At 44.3% G+C, this 22476-nt stretch overlaps 4 protein-coding genes and 1 long non-coding RNA gene across 5 annotated transcripts; 3 read left to right on the forward strand and 2 right to left on the reverse strand.

The window, feature by feature from the left end:
* The first annotated feature begins 1660 nt into the window (after nucleotides 1–1660).
* LOC136504877 (glucuronoxylan 4-O-methyltransferase 3-like) lies at nucleotides 1661–4124 on the forward strand. Its single transcript, XM_066499914.1, has one exon. The coding sequence runs from the start codon at nucleotides 2165–2167 to the stop codon at nucleotides 3107–3109; it is 945 nt and encodes a 314-aa protein (XP_066356011.1). The 5' UTR covers nucleotides 1661–2164; the 3' UTR covers nucleotides 3110–4124.
* Nucleotides 4125–4959: 835 nt separating this feature from the next.
* LOC136504196 (uncharacterized) lies at nucleotides 4960–6678 on the forward strand. Its single transcript, XR_010770808.1, has 3 exons — nucleotides 4960–5098; nucleotides 5229–5388; nucleotides 6385–6678. It is a non-coding gene; the product is annotated as an uncharacterized lncRNA (long non-coding RNA).
* Nucleotides 6679–10704: 4026 nt separating this feature from the next.
* Nucleotides 10705–13794, forward strand: LOC136502535 (putative methyltransferase At1g22800, mitochondrial). Its single transcript, XM_066497805.1, has 10 exons — nucleotides 10705–11124; nucleotides 11258–11396; nucleotides 11883–11952; nucleotides 12068–12132; nucleotides 12233–12311; nucleotides 12525–12612; nucleotides 12879–12943; nucleotides 13044–13133; nucleotides 13299–13435; nucleotides 13529–13794. The coding sequence occupies exons 1-9, from the start codon at nucleotides 10797–10799 to the stop codon at nucleotides 13413–13415; spliced, it is 1041 nt and encodes a 346-aa protein (XP_066353902.1). The 5' UTR covers nucleotides 10705–10796; the 3' UTR covers nucleotides 13416–13435; nucleotides 13529–13794.
* Nucleotides 13795–14327: 533 nt separating this feature from the next.
* On the reverse strand, nucleotides 14328–19515 carry LOC136502534 (probable serine/threonine-protein kinase At1g54610). Its single transcript, XM_066497804.1, has 9 exons — nucleotides 18299–19515; nucleotides 17484–17938; nucleotides 17123–17407; nucleotides 16728–17045; nucleotides 16010–16237; nucleotides 15805–15905; nucleotides 15609–15711; nucleotides 15023–15349; nucleotides 14328–14928 (listed from the first exon to the last, which is right to left on the reverse strand). The coding sequence occupies exons 2-9, from the start codon at nucleotides 17907–17909 to the stop codon at nucleotides 14785–14787; spliced, it is 1932 nt and encodes a 643-aa protein (XP_066353901.1). The 5' UTR covers nucleotides 17910–17938; nucleotides 18299–19515; the 3' UTR covers nucleotides 14328–14784.
* Nucleotides 19516–19751: 236 nt separating this feature from the next.
* On the reverse strand, nucleotides 19752–22044 carry LOC136502533 (pentatricopeptide repeat-containing protein At1g71460, chloroplastic-like). Its single transcript, XM_066497803.1, has one exon. The coding sequence runs from the start codon at nucleotides 21999–22001 to the stop codon at nucleotides 19911–19913; it is 2091 nt and encodes a 696-aa protein (XP_066353900.1). The 5' UTR covers nucleotides 22002–22044; the 3' UTR covers nucleotides 19752–19910.
* Nucleotides 22045–22476: the final 432 nt, after the last annotated feature.

A 22476-nucleotide genomic window follows, 5' to 3' on the forward strand; every position in this document is an offset into this window, starting at 1 on the left:
AGACGAAAAAAAACTAATTGCACAGTTTGGTGGGAAATTGCGAGACGAACGTTTTGAGCATAATTAGTCCATGTTTGAACACTAATTACCAAATAAAAACGAAAGTGCTACAGTAACCCAAAATTCCAACTTCCTGAAACTAAACATGCTCTAAATCGTTTAGCCTGCCTAATTAGATCGAGTAGCTAGTAACACCTCGCCAACCCCAACAGTTTATCGAGCTTGCTCAGATCAGATGGCTTTTGTTTGATTCTGAGAACTGATCAACCGAGGAGAGTAGCCCTGAAGCAACAGAAAATACGCTTCCCATGGAGAAGTTTCATACCAGTAATAGCCTAGCAGGCGAGTAATCGCCGTCAGAGTCAGAATCGATCAGAGGGCACCTTGTTGGTTCATTTTCATCCGTGGCGATTTTCGGTTTTCCCCCAACAGTTTGGCGGCGACAGAAGAGTTCCCGTCCCAAGCATGCCACCACATGCATCCTGCTGCTACTTTCGCTGAACATAGGAGGAGCATCTAATCTAATAATTGATTGGCGCATTGCATTGGGTGCCTGAACTTGAAACTGATGGTGCAATCATCCCTTTTGTGACTGTATTTGTACCCTACCCATGTGTCGATCTCATGCATTCTCATCTGAGCGAGCTTTCATTGCAACCTACTCCTCCTACACAAAGGTTGGTTTGGCTTGATTGTTAGGCAATCACGGCCTAATTAACCTTTGGACAAGGTCCACATGAAATGCAGTAGGAGTACACTACGTACGTGTTTTTTTTTTCCGACTATGATATATTTGATTGATGTAGCGAGTAGCTATTCTCATACCATAGTTTTTTTTTTTTTTGTGTGGGGCAGGTGACTGATGGTTTGCTAAACATCAGTCATGTTTTATGATGTATTTTGTGATGTTCACAGGATACACATGTAATGTTTATATAGTATACATGTGATGTTCTATGATGTCTTTTGCGATGTAAGTGATACACATGTGGTGTCATGTTATGTTCTATGATGTATTTTAATGTTCTGTGATGTTCTCAGGCGGCTGCTAAAATACTTATGATGTTCTGTAATGTATTTTATAATATTATGTGATGTATTTTAATATTTTGTGATGTTCTCAGGCGGCTGCTAAAATACTTATGATGTTCTGTGATGTATTTTATAATATTCTGTGATGTATTTTGTAATACTCCAGCAGTATACATATGATGTTATGTGAAAATTGACCGACGAGAAAACAAAATATCAGCCGGAGCCCCTCATTTTGTCCCTTAGCTTAGCTTTGGACTATGGAACGGCCGATCTAGTCTGGTCTTCAAATTCAGTGGACTTGTGCACATGAGACCCAATCCATATTGTTCCCTAGCGTGGGTGTCCCGTGGAATTTGAGGATATATCTCGTCTCCAGGTATAGCGTACAGCGAGTGAGCAGGGTTTCAAAAGGAGGTTGTATTGTGTTGTAACTCCAACCCTTACGTGTCCCACGGGCCAAGCTCTACGTTCCTTTCTTTCTTGGTCCCAATCCAAATAGGTGGCACTCATTCATTTCCTCAGCTAGGAGTATACATCTTCCTCAACAGTAGAGCATCAAATCAAAAAATATAAGTACATACCAATATAAAAATACAGTATATGTATATCCATCTCACATGCATATGCATGATGCATCACCACCATCTCTCCCCAAATGGCATCCGCACGGCCGGCGACCATGAATAGCCCCACATCCTCCACTGCGAGCAGCTGAACTGAAAGCAACCACCCCACCCCCGGCGAGCACGTCACGTACAGGCACAGCAGAGAGGCAGAGGCGCCCGCGGCCCGCGCCACCAAACTTATTAATAATAAGCTTGGAGGTGAGTCGTCCTCCTCCCCTCCCCAGCCAATCCTCTGCTCGCTCATCAATCGTCTTTTCTTCGGTTGCCGTTTGCCTCTCCTTCACTTCACTTCACCTAACCTCACTCGCGCTCGCGCCATCATTGCCATCGCCCGCGGCGTCACCAATCAAACCACCAAATCTTTCTTCTTTGCATGCAGTTGCAGCGGCGGCGGCGGCAAACTTTATCACCCCGCCGCCATAGTAGATTAGATTGATCTCTCAGAGGACGGACCAAGCCAACAGGGAGGAGGAGGAGGAGGAGGAGCAAGCGCCGCCATCGCCATGTCCAGCCCCATGCACGTCCGCAAGGCCATCCACTTCGCCTCCCTGCGCGCCAAACTCGCGCAGCAGGGCAAGGCCGGCCTGGCGCTGCGCCTGCTCCCCGCCGCCGCGCTCGCGGGCTTCCTCCTCGTCTTCGCCGCGCGCACCCTGCTGGTCTCCTCCCCTGCCGCCCCAACAACCTCTCCCTTTTCCTCCTCCTTCTCCACGTCCCAGCGGCAGCAGGATCATCAGGACACGGCGGAGTGCGCCAAGGCGACGGGCCTGCCGCTGCCGGTGATGGAGGCGCTGGTGCACTACACCACCTCGAACGTGACGCCGCAGCAGACCGCCGACGAGATCGGGGTCTCGCTGCGCGTGCTGCAGCGCCGCGCGCCCTGCAACTTCCTCGTCTTCGGCCTGGGCCACGACAGCCCGATGTGGGCGGCGCTCAACCACGGCGGGCGGACCGTGTTCCTGGAGGAGGACGCGTCGTGGATCGCCGCCGTGCGGTCCACGCACCCGGCGCTCGAGTCCTACCACGTCGCCTACGACACCGTGCTCACCGACGCCGACTCCCTCCTGCAGCTCCGCGACCACCCGGCCTGCGTCGCGCAGCCGGACCTGACGGCCGCCGCCGAGGCGTCGTGCCGCCTCGCGCTCAGGGGCCTGCCGCCGGTGTTCCGCGAGCTCGAGTGGGACCTCATCATGGTGGACGCGCCAACGGGGTGGACGCCGCAGGCGCCGGGACGGATGGGCGCCATCTACACCGCCGGCATGGCGGCGCGCGCGCGCAGGCCCGGGGATGGACCCACCGATGTCTTCGTGCACGACGTCGACCGGCCCGTCGAGGACGCCTTCTCCAAGGCGTTCCTCTGCGAGGGGTACCTCGCCGAGCAGGTCGGCCGGATCAGGCACTTCGTCATCCCGTCACACCGCGAGAAGGACGGCACGCCATTCTGCCCTTGAGAAAACTTCATTTCAGAGTTGCATTCAGAGCCATCCATCTATCGATCCTCCTTTGCATTGCCTTTACATACATACAAGAGGATAAAATATTACAGCAGCAGCAGCCATCACGAACGGGAGCTCCTGGATTCATCATTCTTTCTGTACTATTACTGTTACTACGACTACTCTAGACCTGTTGCCAAAAATCAAAATGTTTCGTGATAGAATTTTGGTGGGTGACACCACACCATGCTGGAATTCGGAGACGGGTTTGCGCGCCGATCGGGAAATGGACGGGCAAGATTCGGTGTAATTCTTCTTCTTTTCTTGGTCGCAATTGCGTTGTTCTTTCTTCTTCTTCTGGCTCTGCTTTGGATTGGATCGAACGGTGCACATTTGCCTGGTGCCTGGTGGCTCATCAAGATCTGGAGCTTGTTATGTGATGTGGGTGTAGCCACCATTGCTGTTGCTGGATGTTTATGATAGATGTTGCTTGCAATTTTTTATTCTAGAGTTCGTGCCATTGCTAACAATGCAAGGAGATATCATCATCTACACTGAGTGGCTGAGAGTTGGGCAGGAAGAACAAGACATTCCTGATGGAAGTGTCACACCTTCGATGTTGATTTAAGATTTCTTTTTCTTTTTTGAATGCAACTAACACAAAAGGACGAATATTATACAATGTAAAGTTGAGATTGCATTGTCTGCTGCTCGGATGAAAATTTCAGGGTACAAATCTAGGTACAGATTGGAGAGAAACAGCTAGAAGCCATGGCTCTGTCCAGCTGCAGTGCAGTGCAGTGCAATTTAGCCAATTATTACTACTGGTGTCTGGTGACTGGTACCAGTATCGTCTTGGAATGTTCCTTTCAGGCGCATGGCCTTTTGATGAACAACAGAACTAGGTCTTATTTAGATTGAGGTTAGGAATCAGTATTTGGTATTGTAGCATTTTCGTTTGTATTTGATAATTATTGTCCAACCATGGCCTAACTAGGTTCAAAAAATTCGTCTCGTAATTTACAATCAAACTATGTAATTAGTTATTTTTTTATCTACATTTAATACTCCATACATGTGTCAAAGATTTGATGTGATAAAAAGAGAGTGAAAAAACTTGCAATCTAAACGAGGCCCTACTAGTGCCATGCTTTGTTGGGCGTTTTGTGAGCAGGGGTTTGATTTCCATGGCACTGTGGCCAATGAACAGAGGAAATCAATCACCTTGTGAGTCGTACCTAGTTCATTCATGGCGGCCATCCTATGTGGTACCACTACAAGTACGAGCGAGTTTCACTGGAGAAGAGAAAGGCCCACAAGGTACGTCCTTCGTTCTAAATTATAATTCATTTAACTTTTTTTATCCTAAGTTTAACCGCTCATTTATTAAAAAAATTTATGCAAACATAGTTAAATTTAAGTTATTCTTGAAGAACTTTTGTTAATAAAGCAAGCCACAACAAAAAAAGTGATATTTAACATAAATTTTTGAATAATACAAGTGATCAAACTTGAGGTCAAAAAAGTCAAACGAACTATAATTTGGAACGGATTTAGTACTACTCTACACACTAGAGTAACAGTACGATGCAGGTACTCTGTCTGAAAATACTCCTACCAAACATGACTCAAAAACAGTATTAGAGAGTAGTTTTTAGAGGTTGAGTGCATGAATCTCTTATGTTTACATCTGGTGACAAAGAGAAGATTTTGCCTAAGAAACATTTCATCAAGAGTATGTTTCTGAGATTTTGCAAGTCAGGAGATGTTATATCTCGAGAGAGTGCTGAGAATTGGGTACAGATCTGACGGTTTTGATGGTAGTCTCACACCTAAGATGCCATTTGAAATAGTACAGTGTTTTTCTCTTACAACAAATCAGTATCAGATGGCTTATCAGCTGAACTGCAAAGATGAATCATGTGAACGTGCATATACTGGGATGAAATATTCAGGTTGGAAAGCTGAATATGAGTTGGCGCCCGTGAAGAGGCAGGATTCCAGGTACTGCCAACTGATGGATGAAAGTTCAATTACTGCTGGTATCCTAGGAGTACTTGTATGTGTTGTCTTTGCCTCATTGGCCAACTGGTGAGTGTGACTTGGATTTGATGTCTTTGGAATGTTGCTGCAGTGCATCCATCACCTGTTGGCTGTTGCTGAAAAAGTGACAAGCTCGGTTGGGCAAGAGCACGGCAGGGACTAGATTTCCATGGCACGATGGCCAGGCAGAGAGGAAGAAATCACATGGGAAGTTCTACCTACTAGTTCATTGATGAAATAATCCTTATGTGGTACTCCCTCTGTCCTATATTATTTATCGTTTTCAGTTTTCGTGCCACAAGTTTGACTTGATTTATAGAAAATACGTACAACATTTGTATCTCCAAATAAATTTATTAAAAAACTAGATTCAAAGATCTTTTCAATGATACTAAGGCCCCGTTTGGCAGGGCTTCTCCACCGGCTTCAGGAGCCGTTTGGAGCCGTTTTCTACCAGACGGGGTAAAGTAAAATAGCTTCACTTGTGAAGCCCCTAAAAACATGCTCTCATAGTGATTTGGGGTGGGATGGAGCCAAAAAAAAGTAGCTTCTCCTGGCTCCTCCTCCAGGCCCCTAAAAACATGCTCTCACAGGGAAGTCATTTTGCCAAACGGTTTACCAAAACCGCTTCAGCTCCACCGGTGGAACTGTTCGTGGAGCTGAAGCCAAAAAAATGGCTTCACTAGTGAAGTGAAGCCCTGCCAAACGGGGTCTAATTATGTACCATAAATATTAATATTTTGTAATATATATTTTATCAAAGTTGTTTATCGGGAAGCGAAAGCGACAGATATTTTGGGACGGAAGGAGTAGTACCGAGTGTCAGTGGATTATTAGCCCTTTTGCAGAGGCAGGTAGCAAGTGATTTACAACTGCACCTACCACTAACCACTCCGATAGCAAATTCTAGCATTTCCTTTTATATATAAAAAAAGAAAGGTTTTATGAAATACTAGTAAAAGTAACAAATATTCTACGAGACATGGCCCAAGGTAAATGCAAATGCAAATTTTAAAAGCTTCACCGCACGGATCTCTCTGCAGTTTATGTTTAGAGAGTAAGAAAGTGCAGGTTTCACCTAAGATACACTTAGGGCTTGTTAGGGTCCCTGGGATTCATTCTCTGGAACGATTCCTAGCTGGAATAATTGGCTAATTTACATAACAATTGATCAGCCGGAATGTTTCCTAGCCTCATTTCAGGATAACCGAACGAGCCCTTAAAGCATGCATTATATTTTATTCCAGAATCTATGTGGTTGCTGTGGATATGTTACCATCTGAAGTGAGTGGCTGCGAGTTGTGTTGGATTGGGACACTGCTTATCCAAGTGCCATGTTTAAGATGTCAATTCAGAGACAAACACTTTATTGGAGATCATGGCTGAAAAAAAACAGGGCAGGGGGCTAATAGTATCGACTGTACATACTGAGTTTTGATGTTTTTGGGTGTTCCTACCCAGTTCGTTCATCACTCCTTTTGTTGAAGAGAAGATTATTATGCCTGGTTGGGTTTTTATCTTTTTTTTTTATTGCGGGAAGGGTTTTCATTGATTCTGTAAAGATTTGATTGTGTGATTACTAAGGACATGTCACCATCATCTGGACTGAGTGGCTGAATCGGGTGGTACTAGGACAAATGGACAATCGATCCTTATGAAATAAAGTGTTACCGACTAAGTTTGACTAAAGATGAATGATGTTCACCTTGCACAGTTCGCTATAAGAAATTCAGGTTTCTGGTTACATATCAAAGGTAGGCCGGACTCAAGCCCCACCATGACTTCAGGTTCAGGCTCTACACACCATCAGAAGAGTTCAGTTGCTGACTTTGATGTCCTAGGAGAGGGTAAACTTTCAAGATTTTGTCTCATGAACTACCCTGGAGATCACAATTTACTAACTGGGTACTGTATACTTTACCGACGAGGTATGCATTTCAAAAGTAGGATAAATTTCTTTTCTTGCCATTGCAATTTTACAACATCTCTTATTTGCCACTATTAATGACACATGGACCATGTCACTGACACATCAATGCAAAATATGGGATTGCAAATTTTATAATGCAAATTGAGGATAGGATTAAATAGTTTGATTTCCGGACAACTAATCATTAACCCAGTACACACTTTGACATGTAAGATCTAATTCACCGGACTTTAACATGTATAAGAAATCCTATATTCTGTATGGATGTATGTGGAGGTACGACCCCAGATACCCACGGCAGACCACATGGGCTGCGCCCTCAGGGACGGCCCAGCCCACAAGAAGAAGCCTTGCGGGGCACGACGTTGTTCGGTGTCTCCCGCAAGACACTTGGAAGATATCCTGAAGATACTACAAGATCTGTTAGGATATGTATGATCCCATGATTCCTATAATTTGTTATTACTTTTCGGTTATCTTCTAGATCTAACCGATTTGTAATCCTGCCCTCCGGACTATATAAGGCGGGTAGGAACCCCCTCCAAACTCACGCAATATCATACGATAGCCAATACAATCCAACAGACCACAGGAGTAGGGTATTACGTCATACCGGCGGCCTAAACCTGTCTAGCTCGTATGTCTCTATTGCCTTCTTGTTCTCGATTACACGCATCTCTGCCGATCATTCTACCTTCGTGGGATACCCCTCGGAGGAATGCCGATGATATTCTGTCGACAGTTGGCGCACCAGGTAGGGGTGTGTGTGCTGTTTTTGGGAAACCGCTCCGCGATTTGCGCCTCTCCGAATTCTCCGAAACAGCGTGGTGGGCCGTTACCTGGGCTTTCACGCAACAGCAACCCATATCGCCCATTTATCGCCGCAATTTATTGCTACTCATCGAATATTCATCGACTTCTCCGCCATCTGTTATGGCTCAGTAATTACTACTGTACAGCCGTTACTCCGATTTTTTCTTCGCGGCTTGTTTTATCCAAGATTTCCACTTGTGGCTCGAGGACTAAGTGGGCACACTTCACCTTGCGGTGAATGTGCTTTTCTCATTTCAGGGTTACACCTGGGGATTGGCTGCCTGCTCGGCTGGTCTTGTGCTTTTCTTTACTTTAGACCCTGCACCACGTGAATACGTCACCTACTGTTAGGCTCGGAGACTAAGTGGGCACACTTCACCTCGTGGTGAGTTGTGTTTGCTTTAATCTGGAAGACTATGCGCCTCCCGAAGCTGAAGAAGACTATCTCCCTTTCTCGTGGTCGGACTCTAAGTGGGCACACTTGGTCCACTGCGAGAAAATTTTTAATTTTGAACTTGAGCTCCTTATACCCTTATGGCAAGCTGTACTTGGGTTACACTGCTCGGTGACGGTTCACACTGCTCGGCGACGGTTCACGCTGCTCGGCGACGGCTCACAACTGCTCGGCAACTTATCACGGTGGTCGTACTATGAGTTTGACTGTTCGGCTTTGTTCGCACCTGCTCGAACAAGCTCGAGACGGCGTTGCACAACGGATGCAAGGTGCTCAGGGACTAGCTGTGGGGGGGTACAGCCCTGGATACCCACGGTAGACCACATGGGCTGCGCCTCCAGGGACGGTCCAGCCCACAAGATGAAGCCTTGCGAGGCACGACGCTGCTCGGCGTCTCCCGCAAGACACCGGGAAGATATCCTAAAGATACTACAAGATTTGTTAGGATACGTATGATCCTATGATTTCTGTAATCTATTATTACTTTCCGGTTATCTCCTAGATCTAACTGACTTGTAACCCTGCCCCCAGACTATATAAGGTGGGCAGGGACCCTCTCCAAACTCATGCAATATCATACGATAGCCAATACAATCCAACATATCACAGGAGTAGCGTATTACGTCATACCGATGGCCTGAACTTGTCTAACTCGTGTGTCTTTGTTGCCTTTTTGTTCTCGATTACACGCATCTCTACCCATCAATCTACCTTCATGGGATACCTCTTGGAGGACTGCCGACGATATTCTGTTGATAATGTACTAGGCCACTAGCAATGATTTAATAACATAATAAAGCTGAATCCAAAACGAATCACGTCATTTCAACTTTATAGCTATCAGACTAACACTAATTTCTATGATCTAAGTCTTGTTTTGGTTCAACTTTGTAATTCTGACTTTGTTTTACAATCCAGAGCTACAACAAAAGGACATGTTTTGCAAGCAATTATTTACAATTTGGTCACTATATTGCAACAATATAGCAATCCCCACCTCCCACCAGTTTGCATCAAAATTTGGACTGTCAGATAACCAAATTACCCATCGGGATTTTGGTAAATACTGTTCATGCCCATGCTGGCCCCACGTTTTAGCAAGTGTGTTACAAAGATTCATGTGTTTTTCATTTAATGGAAAATGAGATCCATCCTCTCACGGTCAATGTTGCCAAACAAAATATAGGTTTTTGTGATTGAGATTTTACAATCTAGATTTTTATAATCCTTGTTTCACAAATAAATAGCTTAAGTGTATATACTATTCTTCTTCTCCTCGCCTACTGAAGGGGCACATGAGCCCAGGAGGAGGTAAATTGGGTCACTTAATAACTAACACCTAAGTTCAGCTGATCTCCACTAGAAAGAACATAATGAACTAGCATAATGTGCACCTTAGATTTGCCTAGTGTGCTCTATCTTAACCAATCTATAAAGAGTTTTGTAATAACCTAGAGGTAATCCTACCAAGTAGCTTATGTTAATCTATAGGAAAAATGAAGGTTGCACAATGCAGTAGCTTAAATGTGTAAGGTAAAGAGCAAGTCAAAAGAGGACAAACTCCTGGAGACAAAGATTTGTCTTGTGATATCAGTTATCAAAACACAACCCTTAGTCCGTGTTGGTGCTCCATAAAGGATATGATCCAGGTCACCACGCCTTATCTCGCTCATGGTGTTGGGTAAGCAACAAAAGCCACCACTACCAAGATGAGTGTCGTAAGCCACTAAGGCTCACCACTTGTCACCTGACTCTCCTAGTCACCAATGTGACGTCTACTACGGAGCTTCTCCACCAAAGAAGAGCCTCCTCGTCCCCCACACGATGAGTCACACAAAAAAATCACACGACTTGTGACTTTACAACCTTGAGAGTGCATGGTAGGATCTTTCCTCGATTTTTTTTCTTTTTTTTTTACAGTGATTTTACACTTTTTGGGAAATGATTATCACTGCTAGTTTAAACCGGTAGTGATAACTATGGTCATCATCGACAATGATATATCACTGCCGAGGGACAAAGCCGGCGGTGTTGGACAGTTATGAACCAGTGATGATAACATTTTCGCAGTAGCAAGCACACACTTGCCTTTGCCTTAGTTCATCGCTAGTTAACTAAATACTGCTCCTCCCATTCCAAATTGTAAGTCATAGGTACATGAGTTTTGCTATGTGCCTAGATCTATATTATATTTGGATACCTAGTAAATACTATGCATCTAAAAAATTACAAAGACCTACAATTTGGAACTGAGGGAGTAGATGTTTAGCTCATTTTTTGAAAAAAAAAATAGAAACAAGAAGAAAAAAAAGTAAAAACAAACAAAGTTTTTTTTAGTGGAAGTAAAAACAAACAAAGTAGCCCAGTTAAGACTTTGTGCTCGAGAAAAGCCATAGCGAGGCCCAAAAGGCTCCCAGCAATCGTGGCACCATCTCCTCCAACGCCGGTGCTCCCGAGTCCCGATGGCTTCCTCGGCCGCCGCCGCTCGCCGCCTTCTCCTCCTCCGCCACCGCCATGGCCATCTTCTCCCCAAATGCCACTTCTCTTCCTCTTCCGCTGCCGACGGCCTCGACGACGGCGGTGGCGGCGGCCGCGTCAAGATCTTCGACCGCGACCTGAAGCGCCGGCACCGGGACCGCGCGGCGTGGGCGATGCGTGAGACCGACGGGCTCGTGGATGCCGTCGCCGAAAACCTCCTCGACCGCCTCGAGGACTGCAGGAAAGCCTTCCCCTCCGCGCTCTGCCTCGGGGGCTCCGCCGGTGCCGTCCGCCGCTTGCTCCGCGGCCGCGGTGAGCCACCTTGCATCCTGCTCCGAGTCTTCTTGTGCGCTTCTTTATTTTGTACTCGTCACCAGATCACGCCATGCCGCCATCAAGGTTCCACCAATTTTGCACGGAAATGAACTGAATGCCTTCGTCGCAGGTGGAATTGAGAGGCTGATCATGATGGACATGTCAGCCGACATGGTGAAGAAGTGGCGAGAGTCAGAGAATTCCAGTGGTGACGAACCTGAGACGCACTTTGTTGTCGGCGATGAGGAGTTCCTTCCCATCAAAGAGAGGTGACTTCACTTTCTCGGTGGTTTCAATTTCATGTACTGTATTCATGATATTGAGAGTAAAATGTACAAAACCCACAACTACTTTGCCGAGATTGCAATGTACCTCCCATGGGGTCTGCCAATCAACTGCCAGCTGTACACAGGTGATATTGTGCAGTTGAACGACCACAACTTAAAATTTATAACATATAGAATATAGAATTGAATATGAAAAAAAAACAGATGTTTATCTTTCCAATTCTCATGCGAAAAAAAGGAAAAGTATTCTTTCCTTCAGCGGTTCAGCTTTCAACTTCTCTCCCCCCACCTTGCTTATAGATCAAAGCATACATGATGCATGAGGAGAAAAAATGTAATTGCTTCATGCTTGTGTGATTTTTTATTCTTGTGCCTAAGTCAGTCTGTTGTAGTGTCAAAAGCATAATTATAAACACACAGGCAGGTCTTGCAACATTTACTCATTAGTGTGGTTCATGGGTTCTGAAGTTCACAGGATTTGATAATAAGCTGTCTTGGACTTCATTGGACAAATGATCTACCTGGAGCAATGATACAGGTAAATTTCTTGACCTGAACCTGTTTATATTACTATGTTCCTATAATGGTCAGTTATTTACAAAAGGAGTACCTTGACTATTGATGTCCGGTTAACTGTTACCTTTTCCTTGCAGTGTAGGCTGGCATTGCAACCTGATGGCCTTTTTCTGGCAGCAATTCTTGGTGGAGAAACACTGAAGTGATAACCTGTCAAATTGTAGATAAAACTTGGATTTTCCATTTGTTGTCATTTTTTTACTTCCTTATCTGACTTGTCTTGCCTCGATTTCTATTATCAGGGAGCTTAGAATTGCATGCACAGTTGCTCAAATGGAACGTGAAGGGGGCATCAGTCCTCGAATGTCCCCTTTAGCGCAAGTATGGCTACTTTATGTTCTGAATTTTGCTCTAGGATATTTGTTTGTACTCCCTTTACATATTTTTTATACCACTTCATGGTAAAGTTACTACTTCAGTAGACTGCAGACTTTTACAACAGTCAGAATGAATCTTACATGCATACAACTATTCTATCTTGTCCTGTTATGTGTCCATTTGTTGTAACTGTGTTTTTTTATTGCATTTTTCAAGGTCCGTGACGCAGGAAACCTTTTGACAAGGGCAGGTTTCACTATTCCAGGAGTTGATGTTGATCAGTATACCATTAAATACAATAATGGTTTGTAGAAAAATAAAACCTAAATTTCTTATAGTGATGTGTATTGTCCAGCTTCTCTTTTCCTTACAATATTGCATGATGGTAGAAATAGACATGTATTTCAACTTTTATGCTTGGCTGTTGTGTGATTGCTGTACATCTATTCAGTTTAGAAATAATATATGCTATAAGAGTTCACTCAGTATCAAAGAAATATGCTGACTTTGATTATGGAGATTTACGGGTTACCTATCCATGCTGATGTTTTTGCTACTTTGGTCAACTAGCTTTTGAACTTGTTGAACATCTTAGAGCAATGGGGGAAACAAATGCTCTCTTTCAAAGAAATCCTGTGAGTATCTTACATATCATACTCGTCTATTGAAAAATGTCTAAATCTAATTGTTTTAATTATCCTAGTAATTGAACTTGGACTGATTTTGTGTTATCAGGTGTTGAAAAGGGATACAGCCTTGGCAACTGCAGCAATTTACCAGTCAATGTTTGGGTTAGAAGACGGATCTATTCCAGCAACCTTTCAAGTTATGAACCTGCCTCATTAGAGTAGAGCACAGCACACTTGACCTTTATTTGAACCTGAACTGATTCAGCAAAATCCTTTTGTTTTCTGGGCTAGAGATAATTAATCCCTGTAAGTGATACACAAACTGGGCTACTGATTGCCAAATATTTTCTTGTTTGCGCAGGTAATTTACATGACTGGCTGGAGGGAGCATCCATCACAGCAAAAGGCTAAGAGAAGGGGTTCTGCGACCATATCATTCAGTGATATACAGAAACAATTTAGTCTCAGTGAGAACTGAGCCTCACTGCTTCAAAAATGGTAGGTGAATACTGGCACTAAGTTCATTTTTGTTATTTTTCACTATCTCTTTGCGACTGATCTCTCTGCTAACTCTTAGTTTTTTGATACCAGTGTTCCCAAACCCTTGATCTAAAATAAAAAACAACACTTGAGGAAAGAAAAGAAATCCTCTGGTGGCTCCACCCTACGGCTTTGTATTCCTGAAGGTTGACGTTTGTGGTGGGCTTCTGTTGGCTGTGTCAATTTTCTATGGGAAATCACTCAATTCGTATCAGTCATGATTCTTCTGCAAGTGTCAGTGCATGGAGAACCGATGTTGCCTGTTGTATGAACATACTGAGTTTGATGGAATCCAGAACTTGTGAAATTCATCTGTAGTGTTACTCCATCCACAATGTTCATAGCTTAAGGCCTTGTTTTGATGCGCATGTGGATACACATGCATCCAAACAAGGCCTAAACGGTTCGGTAGTGGTGTGCTACAATGTTACAAGACACCACTACAGTTGTGGTAAATCTGTGAGTACAAAGAAACTCCCTTAACAAATGTGTTCAAGTTTTAGCTGGTGATATGGCTTAGCAATCCTTTTACATAAACTTCTGAAAGCCGCAGAATTCAGAACCTGATGATAATACTCATATGAAACAGTGATTTTTTTTATTTTTTTGAGAAGCCACAGCATTTGATTTTCTTCCAAACTTTCAGATTGGAAATGCAGATTCTACCTTTTTAGATTGTAAGCTTTTCCACTTACTATGTGATGCTCGTGATAGACTGATAATTATCATTGACGACTCATTCGTTAAGAATTTTAGTATCCTTAAACACATCATGCTATTCAGGCTGCAATCAGGTCTTGAAGAACCATGAGACTGTTCGTTTGAAGTTTCAAATCCAGCTCCTGTTGTTTTTCATAATCCAGAATTGTCAGAAAAATGGATGAACAACTTTACAGTGGCAACATTCTGCAAAACTTACAAAAAAAAGGCATAAATTCAGGTGTTCCTCTTTACAAAATAATGGGAAAAAAATCTATTGACCCAGGCTCTGCAATTCCCCTTCCTGATTTCTCTGCACCCTTCAATTTTAAAAGGTGATCCTACCTATGAACTTACTGATCTTTGCGATGTAATCCACTCATGCTCTGGTATATTATGATGCTTCCATCTTACTCATCTCCAATGGCATTGACCAAATGACCAATATAGCCTGACCATGTTACATGTGCCAACTCTTGCAGCAGCTCGATATGGCAGTTTTGCTGATGAGTGCTATTTTGGCATTCCTAGTCCTAAAACGGTCAGCCGCACCATTGAACCCTGGTTCATCTTCTCCTAGGACCTTCAGCTGCTCTATGTTCTCCTAGCTATTTGCTTCCCTTACAGAGGCGCGCTTTGCGCACCGCTTCTTGGATGTGCCTCTCGTGCTCCTTGAGCATATCTTCGATGTTCCCACCTGGTGGCATCAATGGTCCAGAGTAGTGGATCCTTTTGTACTTTCTTCCATGGTCCTGATCACAACAATTCACATACATAAGATACAAATTGACGTGAAATGAAAGAAACGCCTAGTGTAGTCCGCTTTCCTAACAGTAGAATACTAACCTCCTGCTGGTCCTTCTGAGAAGAGACAGGCCTATCTACTTGCTGGTTGTGATCAGTAATCTCAATACCATTCCTCAAATCTGCAGCGTCATACTGTGGTATATTTGAATTTGATGATCCTTTCTTCCTTGCAACACGAACAGAGCTGTACACACGACCGAGAACCGAACCATGATCGGCGTAACCCCCTGTTTTATTCCATGTGGATCCACATTCAGGAACCTGCACTGAGGTTGGCAATGCCCGCGGCTCTACCCGGAACCCTGGCACACTGTCCTCGGTGTTGAACTTCTCACAGGTGCTCTTCGAAGTGGTATGTGTGGGTTGCTGCAAGGTGACAACAGAGGTGGTTAATGTGCTCCTGATTGTGCAAGTCCATAGGAGATGCTGCATTGATATGGTTAAGACGCCATTCTTTGAGTAACTGTTCTTTAGTCTTGCTATAGTTTTAGGCATTGAACTCGAACATTAGAAGTATAGAGCTTATAGAGCAAGCAAAATTGTTCTCTAACCGGATTCTTTTTCCTGTCCTGATATTTAACAAAGTCTACTAAAGCAATTTGGAAGGTCCATCTATCATACTCACCTTAACTTCAGCAGCAATATCAATGGCGCGACTGGCCACATGATTCTCATTTCCAGGTTTGACCGATTCAGCTCCTTGCCCGCCAAGTGCTGCGTTTCTTTGCCTGGGTGAACAGAATTAGGAAGACCAAACGTCAGCATCACAATGAACCCCAAATCCACAGATGGAAGGGGAAAATAAGGTCTGCATCATGTACCTCCTCGCTTCTTCTTGCCTAAGTCTAACGTCATATTCTTTGCTTGGTGGGAGTTTTGGAAGGCTTGAAGGGTCGCAAGCAAGTGGTTTGGTTCTGAAAAACTGAAAGAGGTTGAAACATGCATTGCATAAGTGCTACATATCCAAACACAAGTTCTGGGAGCCAGGCAGGCCTCAGTACACAAAAGGTTAGGTGCAAAACTTACATCACTTTGAAGAGCTGAGGCAGCTGTTCCACGAACTTCTGGTTCTAGTGAAAGCAAGGAATCTATGAGAAGTACAGCTGAAGGGGGCAAATCTTTGAAAGTCTCGGTAACACACCGCCTATATTGCTGCTGAGGCTTGAACATTGCTGTTTCTGGCACCTTTGATTTCTTGCAATAATTCTCAGATGGGGAGCCACATAGCTTAAAGATCTTGTGAATTTGCTCCACCTAGCATAATTGGGCTCATTATATTAGAGGTCAACCAATAAAGACAAACATAAGCTGCAAAAAGAACTTAGGGGCCGTTTGGATCCCTTCATTTTGGAGGAATTGAAATCTACTTAATGGAATAGGCTATTTGGCTTGGAATTTGACATTCCATAACTTTCCCAAGCTCACAAATAAGCCTATCTCAAATTCATAGGGTGGGAGATGGAAATGGATTCTATAGATTACTACGCTATAATTCTACTCTCCAACTTATAGCACACTCTTCAACTCACTTCCTTACAATAGAAATGCAATATATAAGTATGTCCCTTGTATGTCTAACAATAAATATACAAATATATTCTATATAGAACTATATTAGCTTAATTAATCTATGTCTAAATTGTAATTATTAAAATGAATTCAATTCCAAGGATCCAAACGGGCCCTTTATAGTTTGTTATTATTATTGGTGTCTGAAAGCAAAATAACAAATACTAGTCTATACCTCAGTTCTTCCTGGCATGATTGGTTTGCCAGCGAACAATTCTGCCACAATGCATCCTGTACTCCACATATCCACCGCAGCACCATACTCTGTGGCACCCAGCAAAAGCTCTGGTGGTCTGTACCATAATGTCACAACACGGCTTGTCAGTGGCTGTGGATTGTTGGGATCATATGATATTGCCAAGCCAAAGTCTCCAATCTTGAGCATTCCGTTGCTGTCAATTAATAGGTTTGCGCCTTTGATATCCCTATGCAGAACCCCGTGTTTGTGGCAATGATCGAGGCCATGGAGCAGCTGCTGAACGAAGCATTTTATCTGATATTTGTGTTATAGTTTTAGTTCATGTAAGTGTTCCAAGTGATCGATCGATGGAAGAGTAGTATGACAACCACCTGTGGCTCAGTGAGCTTGAGGCCTGGAGTTGCAACAAGACCAGCAAGGTCATGTTCCATGTACTCGAAGACAAGGTAGAGGTTCTGCGACACACGAGATGTTACAATCCCTTCAAGCTTTATGACATTTGGATGATCCAGTTTCCGAAGAATGTGGATTTCTCTGGCCATGAAGCGCACACTTTCGGGATCCATGTTGACAAACCGCACCTTTTTTAGTGCAACAATCTTCCCAGATTCGAGATCCCGGGCTTTATACACGATACTGTAAGTTCCTTGCCCAATCTGCCACACAAAAGAATCTATGCAATTATTCAAGTAATTTGCATGCATTGAGATAGTTATTCACTCAGTAATTTACCTTGGCCAATTTCTCAAATGAATCTGCTCGCCGAGGCAACCAGCCTTCTACTGCTTTAGGCGCCACATTTACGAGCCAAGATGGCCAACCAGCAACGACATGCTCAACAGAGAGCCCTTTCAACTCTGCATTGTTACCACTGCTGATCCTAGCATCTAAAGCTACTGCCACTTTTTCTCCACCATACAATTTTTCTTTGGTCTTTGCATTAAGCACTGCTGAACTGCCATTGTTCGAAATTGCATCAGCAGCACTTTTCCTTGATGGTGTTCTGCGTCCAGAAGTGGCATTGGCATCATCTTTGGCGCCTTTGGAGCAAAGGCAGCCCATAAGATGCAATGCCTTCTTCTTGAACGAGTTAATTGCACCGAGACCAATTTTTGCAGTTTTTCTTGCTAATCTCTGCACTTGACAACAGATGACCATTGCCTGAACTTCCCAATCTTGCTACAACCCTGATTGTATTCGTAACCATATCATTGAAAGAACATCAAATGAGTTCTTTATTTTATGCCTTTCCTATGATCTTGAGAAACAAACTACAAGTTTCTTCAACATTTTTGGGCGGAAAGAACACAGGCCTATTCTCTAGGGGGAAAATTAGGTGAATTGGCACAGATGTATAGATATTGGAGGGAAACTGAAATGCGTGAAAATAATGTCAAATTGAACCATATTGTAACAGTTTGAAGGCCAGCAAAAACGTTTGGAATTATATGAATCAGACTAATATATCAAAACCAACTATGTAACACACAAATTATTTACAATTCAAATAATTTAATATGAATCACTAGATGTGATAAAAACTTTACCTTGCGGAGGAGCAGAACTCTGACCATATGGGCAGTAAGTTGATTGTGCGCAATGATTAGCTCTTTGAAAATGTGATCAGGAGCAGGAAAAACCAGCCAAATATGATGAAAATTGTAGCTTGGTGTGAAGGCATCCCCATCAAAAAGAACCAAGAACCAGGTATCAATCTGTTTTTTCCTTTCAGTAAACCATTATGACACCAACTCCCCATTTCGGTCCTTGGACAGAGAAGAGTGAGTGCAAGAAACAATAATACACAACAAAGTTGGATTGCAAACAACAGATAGGGATTTCACAGCAAGGGAGTTTCATAGAGAAATTTCTTTATTTTTTCTATCTCTAAGGCAATACTCAAAAAATTAAAAAAAAAATCTCAAAAGGAAACGAACCAAACCATTAGAAATTACTAACGACCAGGTGTTCAGAAAGGAATGGATGGGAGATATTGTGAGAGCTAAAATTAGCTAATGGTTATGCTTCTTATCTAAAAATAGTTACCAGTCATGTTTCTTCTCTTTCATACGATAGGAGCAAAGGGAAACAGAGTTGGTTGTTTGATCACCATGTCATGGAAAAGATAAAAAACAATAGATGGACAGGAATTACTACCTATTCATTATTTATGTCGAGCTAGTATCGTCTTTAGATGCTTGTGAGAATTGGTGCATTGTTACACCATTTGTCTGCTGAAGATTCCCTTATCCCTGTGAAAGCAAAACATAATATCATTAGTAATTTGTGTAACATTCTGGAAGCATATGAAAGGTGTTCAGGACAGCAACTACACAATATAATATTTTATAAATATTTCAAGCGAAAGAAGATTCTAAACTTTCTGAGGGCATCAGGTGAATCAAAGAATGAGAGAAATCTCGTCCTTGTGTATAAGTAGAATTTAAGTCCAAACTCTTGAGTACAGCAAACCAAATATTTGAGATCGAAAGGATTCCTATAACCATTGACCCCCACTCAAATTGATGTATGCCAAGCTAGTAACAAAGTCCGGCACATGAATCCTGCCACAGAAAAGGATCGTGTGACACTGACCTAGCTCCGAAAGATGCAAGAGAGCTACAGAATTACAATGAGGAACCAGGGAGAGAGCAATGTCAAGAAGCTTTAACAGTAAAACTCTGTGACTCGGTGGTGTCCTTTGGCAGCACCATGGACCACCAAACTTTGTCTATGTCCTAACCTCCAACAATTTGGCTATGTGTAATGGGTAAATGGTAATGTAATTCATTTTCCATCTAAAAAACTATTGTAGCAAAAGAAAGTTCTGTAAATTGTAATGTGACTATATTAAATTACACATTTGCAGGGCAACTTTGTTGCTTTTAGCATATTATAAAAAAAAAAAAGAACTCCTGAAAACAGTGTATAATCAAACAATTGATAATGCTAACAGTATTATTTCTCCTTCAAAATTTGCTACTGCACTGATGTCAAATTAGTAAATTACACACTCAACAAATGATGGCACTGTCAGTTGGTCAGAAAGAATGTTGCTTTGCAACAGGTTTACAACCACAAAAAGGACTATCAGTATCTCTTTGAAAAATCATATAACAAATATCAGTACAATGTAGAAAGAAAAGAATCTGTACAAAATCAATCCTGTTCAGTGTTCAAAACTGGAGTTGGTAAATTAAACAGAGTAGATTTCAGGTCAGCAAAGCGCTGTGCTTCAGAAATCCTGCCAGCACCAGTAAGGAGGCGGATGATGCAGTCAAAATTCTCTTGGGATGTTTCTAGGTTGTATTCTTGGACCATAGAGTTAAAAATTCCAAGGGCTTCATCGTGCAACCCAGCGGCATCGCAGATTTTCAGAACCACATCGAATGTGGCCTTGGTAGGAACAAATTTATTTGACAACATCCAAATAAAGAGATGCAGCGCCTCCTTATGGCGTTGGTTGACTGCATAAGCTTCTATTATCACAGTGCAGGTCATGGATCCCTTGGACTCTGTTCGATTAAAAACCCTCTGTGCTGCTTTGAGGTCTCCACACCTACCATACATGTTTACAACTTCTGCTGCAACTAAAGGGAGTTGTTCCATCCGCAACTTTAGCACCTGACCATGCACTTCTTTGCCGAGTCGTAATGCTCCAATATCACAGCAGGCACTCAACATCCTGGTGACAGCAACGGCATCAGGCCTGCGGTTTGTCAGCAGCATAGATCTGAACAAATTAATAGCAGTTAATGGGTCTCCATTCTTGAGGTAGGCATCAACCAATGCAGTCCAAGCTTGTACAGTCTTCTTGTCCATATCATGAAATACTCGGTGAGAGTATTCCAAGTGATCACATGTGCCGTACATGGTGATCAGTGATGTGCATAAAGAGACGTTGGGCAAGAACCACCTCCTTAAAGCATATGCATGGAGCTGCTTCCCCTCCCCCAGCGCTTTCAACTTTGTGCAGACTGGGAGAACAGTCCCCACAGCAATGAGGTCTGGTCTGATTCCTTCTTGCTGCATCCAAGCTATGCACCTCAGCGCCTGGTCTGGCCTACCATTAGATGCATACCCAGACATCAAAGCTGTCCACGACACAGCATTCCTCTTCTTGCTGCTATAGAACACTCGCCTACCTGAGATCATATCACCGCATTTGCAGTACATGTCAACCAAGCCCGCCTGGACCTTTGCAACATCTTTACGATCTCCGAATTTCTTCAACACAAATCCGTGAACCTCTCTACCCAAGTTGCGCGCCCGCAACTCTCCAATGACTGGCACAATTGACGTGAGCACCACACAATTCACCTTGACCCCATCCTCCACCATCCACCGGAAATGCTCCAGGGCCTCCCTCTTCATCCCCTTGTGTGCAAACCCAGCAATGGCTGCCCCCCACGCGACCACGTCCCTCTCAGGCATTTCCTCAAACACCCTCACAGCGAGCTTCACCTTCCCGCACTTGAAGTAGACGTCCATAAGCCCAGTCATCAGCATCCCGGGCGCGCCCGCGAAAGCGTTCTTGACGAGCGTCGCGTGCGTGGCGGTGGCCATGGTCATCGACGGCCTGGCGCTCCCGGAGATGGACTTGAGCACGCAGCCGTACGTGTACTCGTTGGCGCTGGCCCCCGCCGCGCGCATCTCCGCGAACGCGTCGGCGACGGGGCCCGCCGCCTCCCCGCGTCCCCGGCGGACGTGCCCGTGCAGGAGCGCGTTCCACGAGTAGGCAGTCGCGCTCGCGCCGTGCTGCTGCATCCCGTCGAGCACCCCGCGCGCGTCGTCGGTGGCGCCGAGCGCGAGGTAGAGCTCGACGAGCCTGGCGAGGAGGAACTCGTTGGTGTCCAGCCCGTGGACGCGAAGGTGCGCGTGGATCTGGCGCGCGTGCGGGAGGGAGCGGCACGCCGAGAGGAGCGCGGCGAAGGCGGAGGCGGTGGCCGGGACGCCACGGTGGGAGAGGTGGTCGAGGAGGGAGAGCGCGGACGGGAGCCGCCCCGCGCGCGCGAGGCGGCGGAGCTCGGCGGACAGCGCGGGGGCGTTCTTGGAGTCCGGACGGAGCTCCGCCTGGGAGGTGCGGGGGGTGGAGGCGGCGCCGACGAGCTGCGGGCGGGGTGAACGCCGCGCGGGGAGCGGATGGGTGAGTGGTTTGGGAGGGGAGACGGGCTTGGCAGGGAGAAAATGAGGGTGGCTAATTGCTGCGAGGGAGGAGGAGGAGGCGGCCGAAGACGCCATGGATGGCATCGCCGTCGCCGGGCGGGGAGGTTTGAGCGTCGCGGTTTACCGAGGGAAGGAGGTTGGTTTGGATAGCCAAGCGGATCAGATATTAACGGCAATATAAGGGGGAAAAAAACAGATGTGTTTTTTCATTCAGAAACGAGAAAAGACTGCTCAAATCAGAGAAAATGAAAGTGTTTAGCTGTTACATTCATTCAAACAAGAACACACGAATATTATATATTGACCTAATTATGTATATATATAAAAACAAGCATGATAAAAAAAAACCATGCCATACACATATAAAGAGAATATAAAGAGAGAAAACTAGGTGCTTCCCTCAAGGGGATGTCATCAAGCAGAAATGTTTTATAACCACAAAACTCCAGAGTTTCTCTTTGATTAGGAAGCGCAGTGATATCACTTGTGCGTGTAGCAGTAGAAGTGTTGGGTCTTTATTCAACGCACCTCTTCCAAAGGTTAGCTAGCAATGAATAGT

Source organism: Miscanthus floridulus, chromosome 14 (assembly GCF_019320115.1).
Source record: "Miscanthus floridulus cultivar M001 chromosome 14, ASM1932011v1, whole genome shotgun sequence".
NCBI classification, from domain to species: Eukaryota; Viridiplantae; Streptophyta; class Magnoliopsida; order Poales; family Poaceae; genus Miscanthus; species Miscanthus floridulus.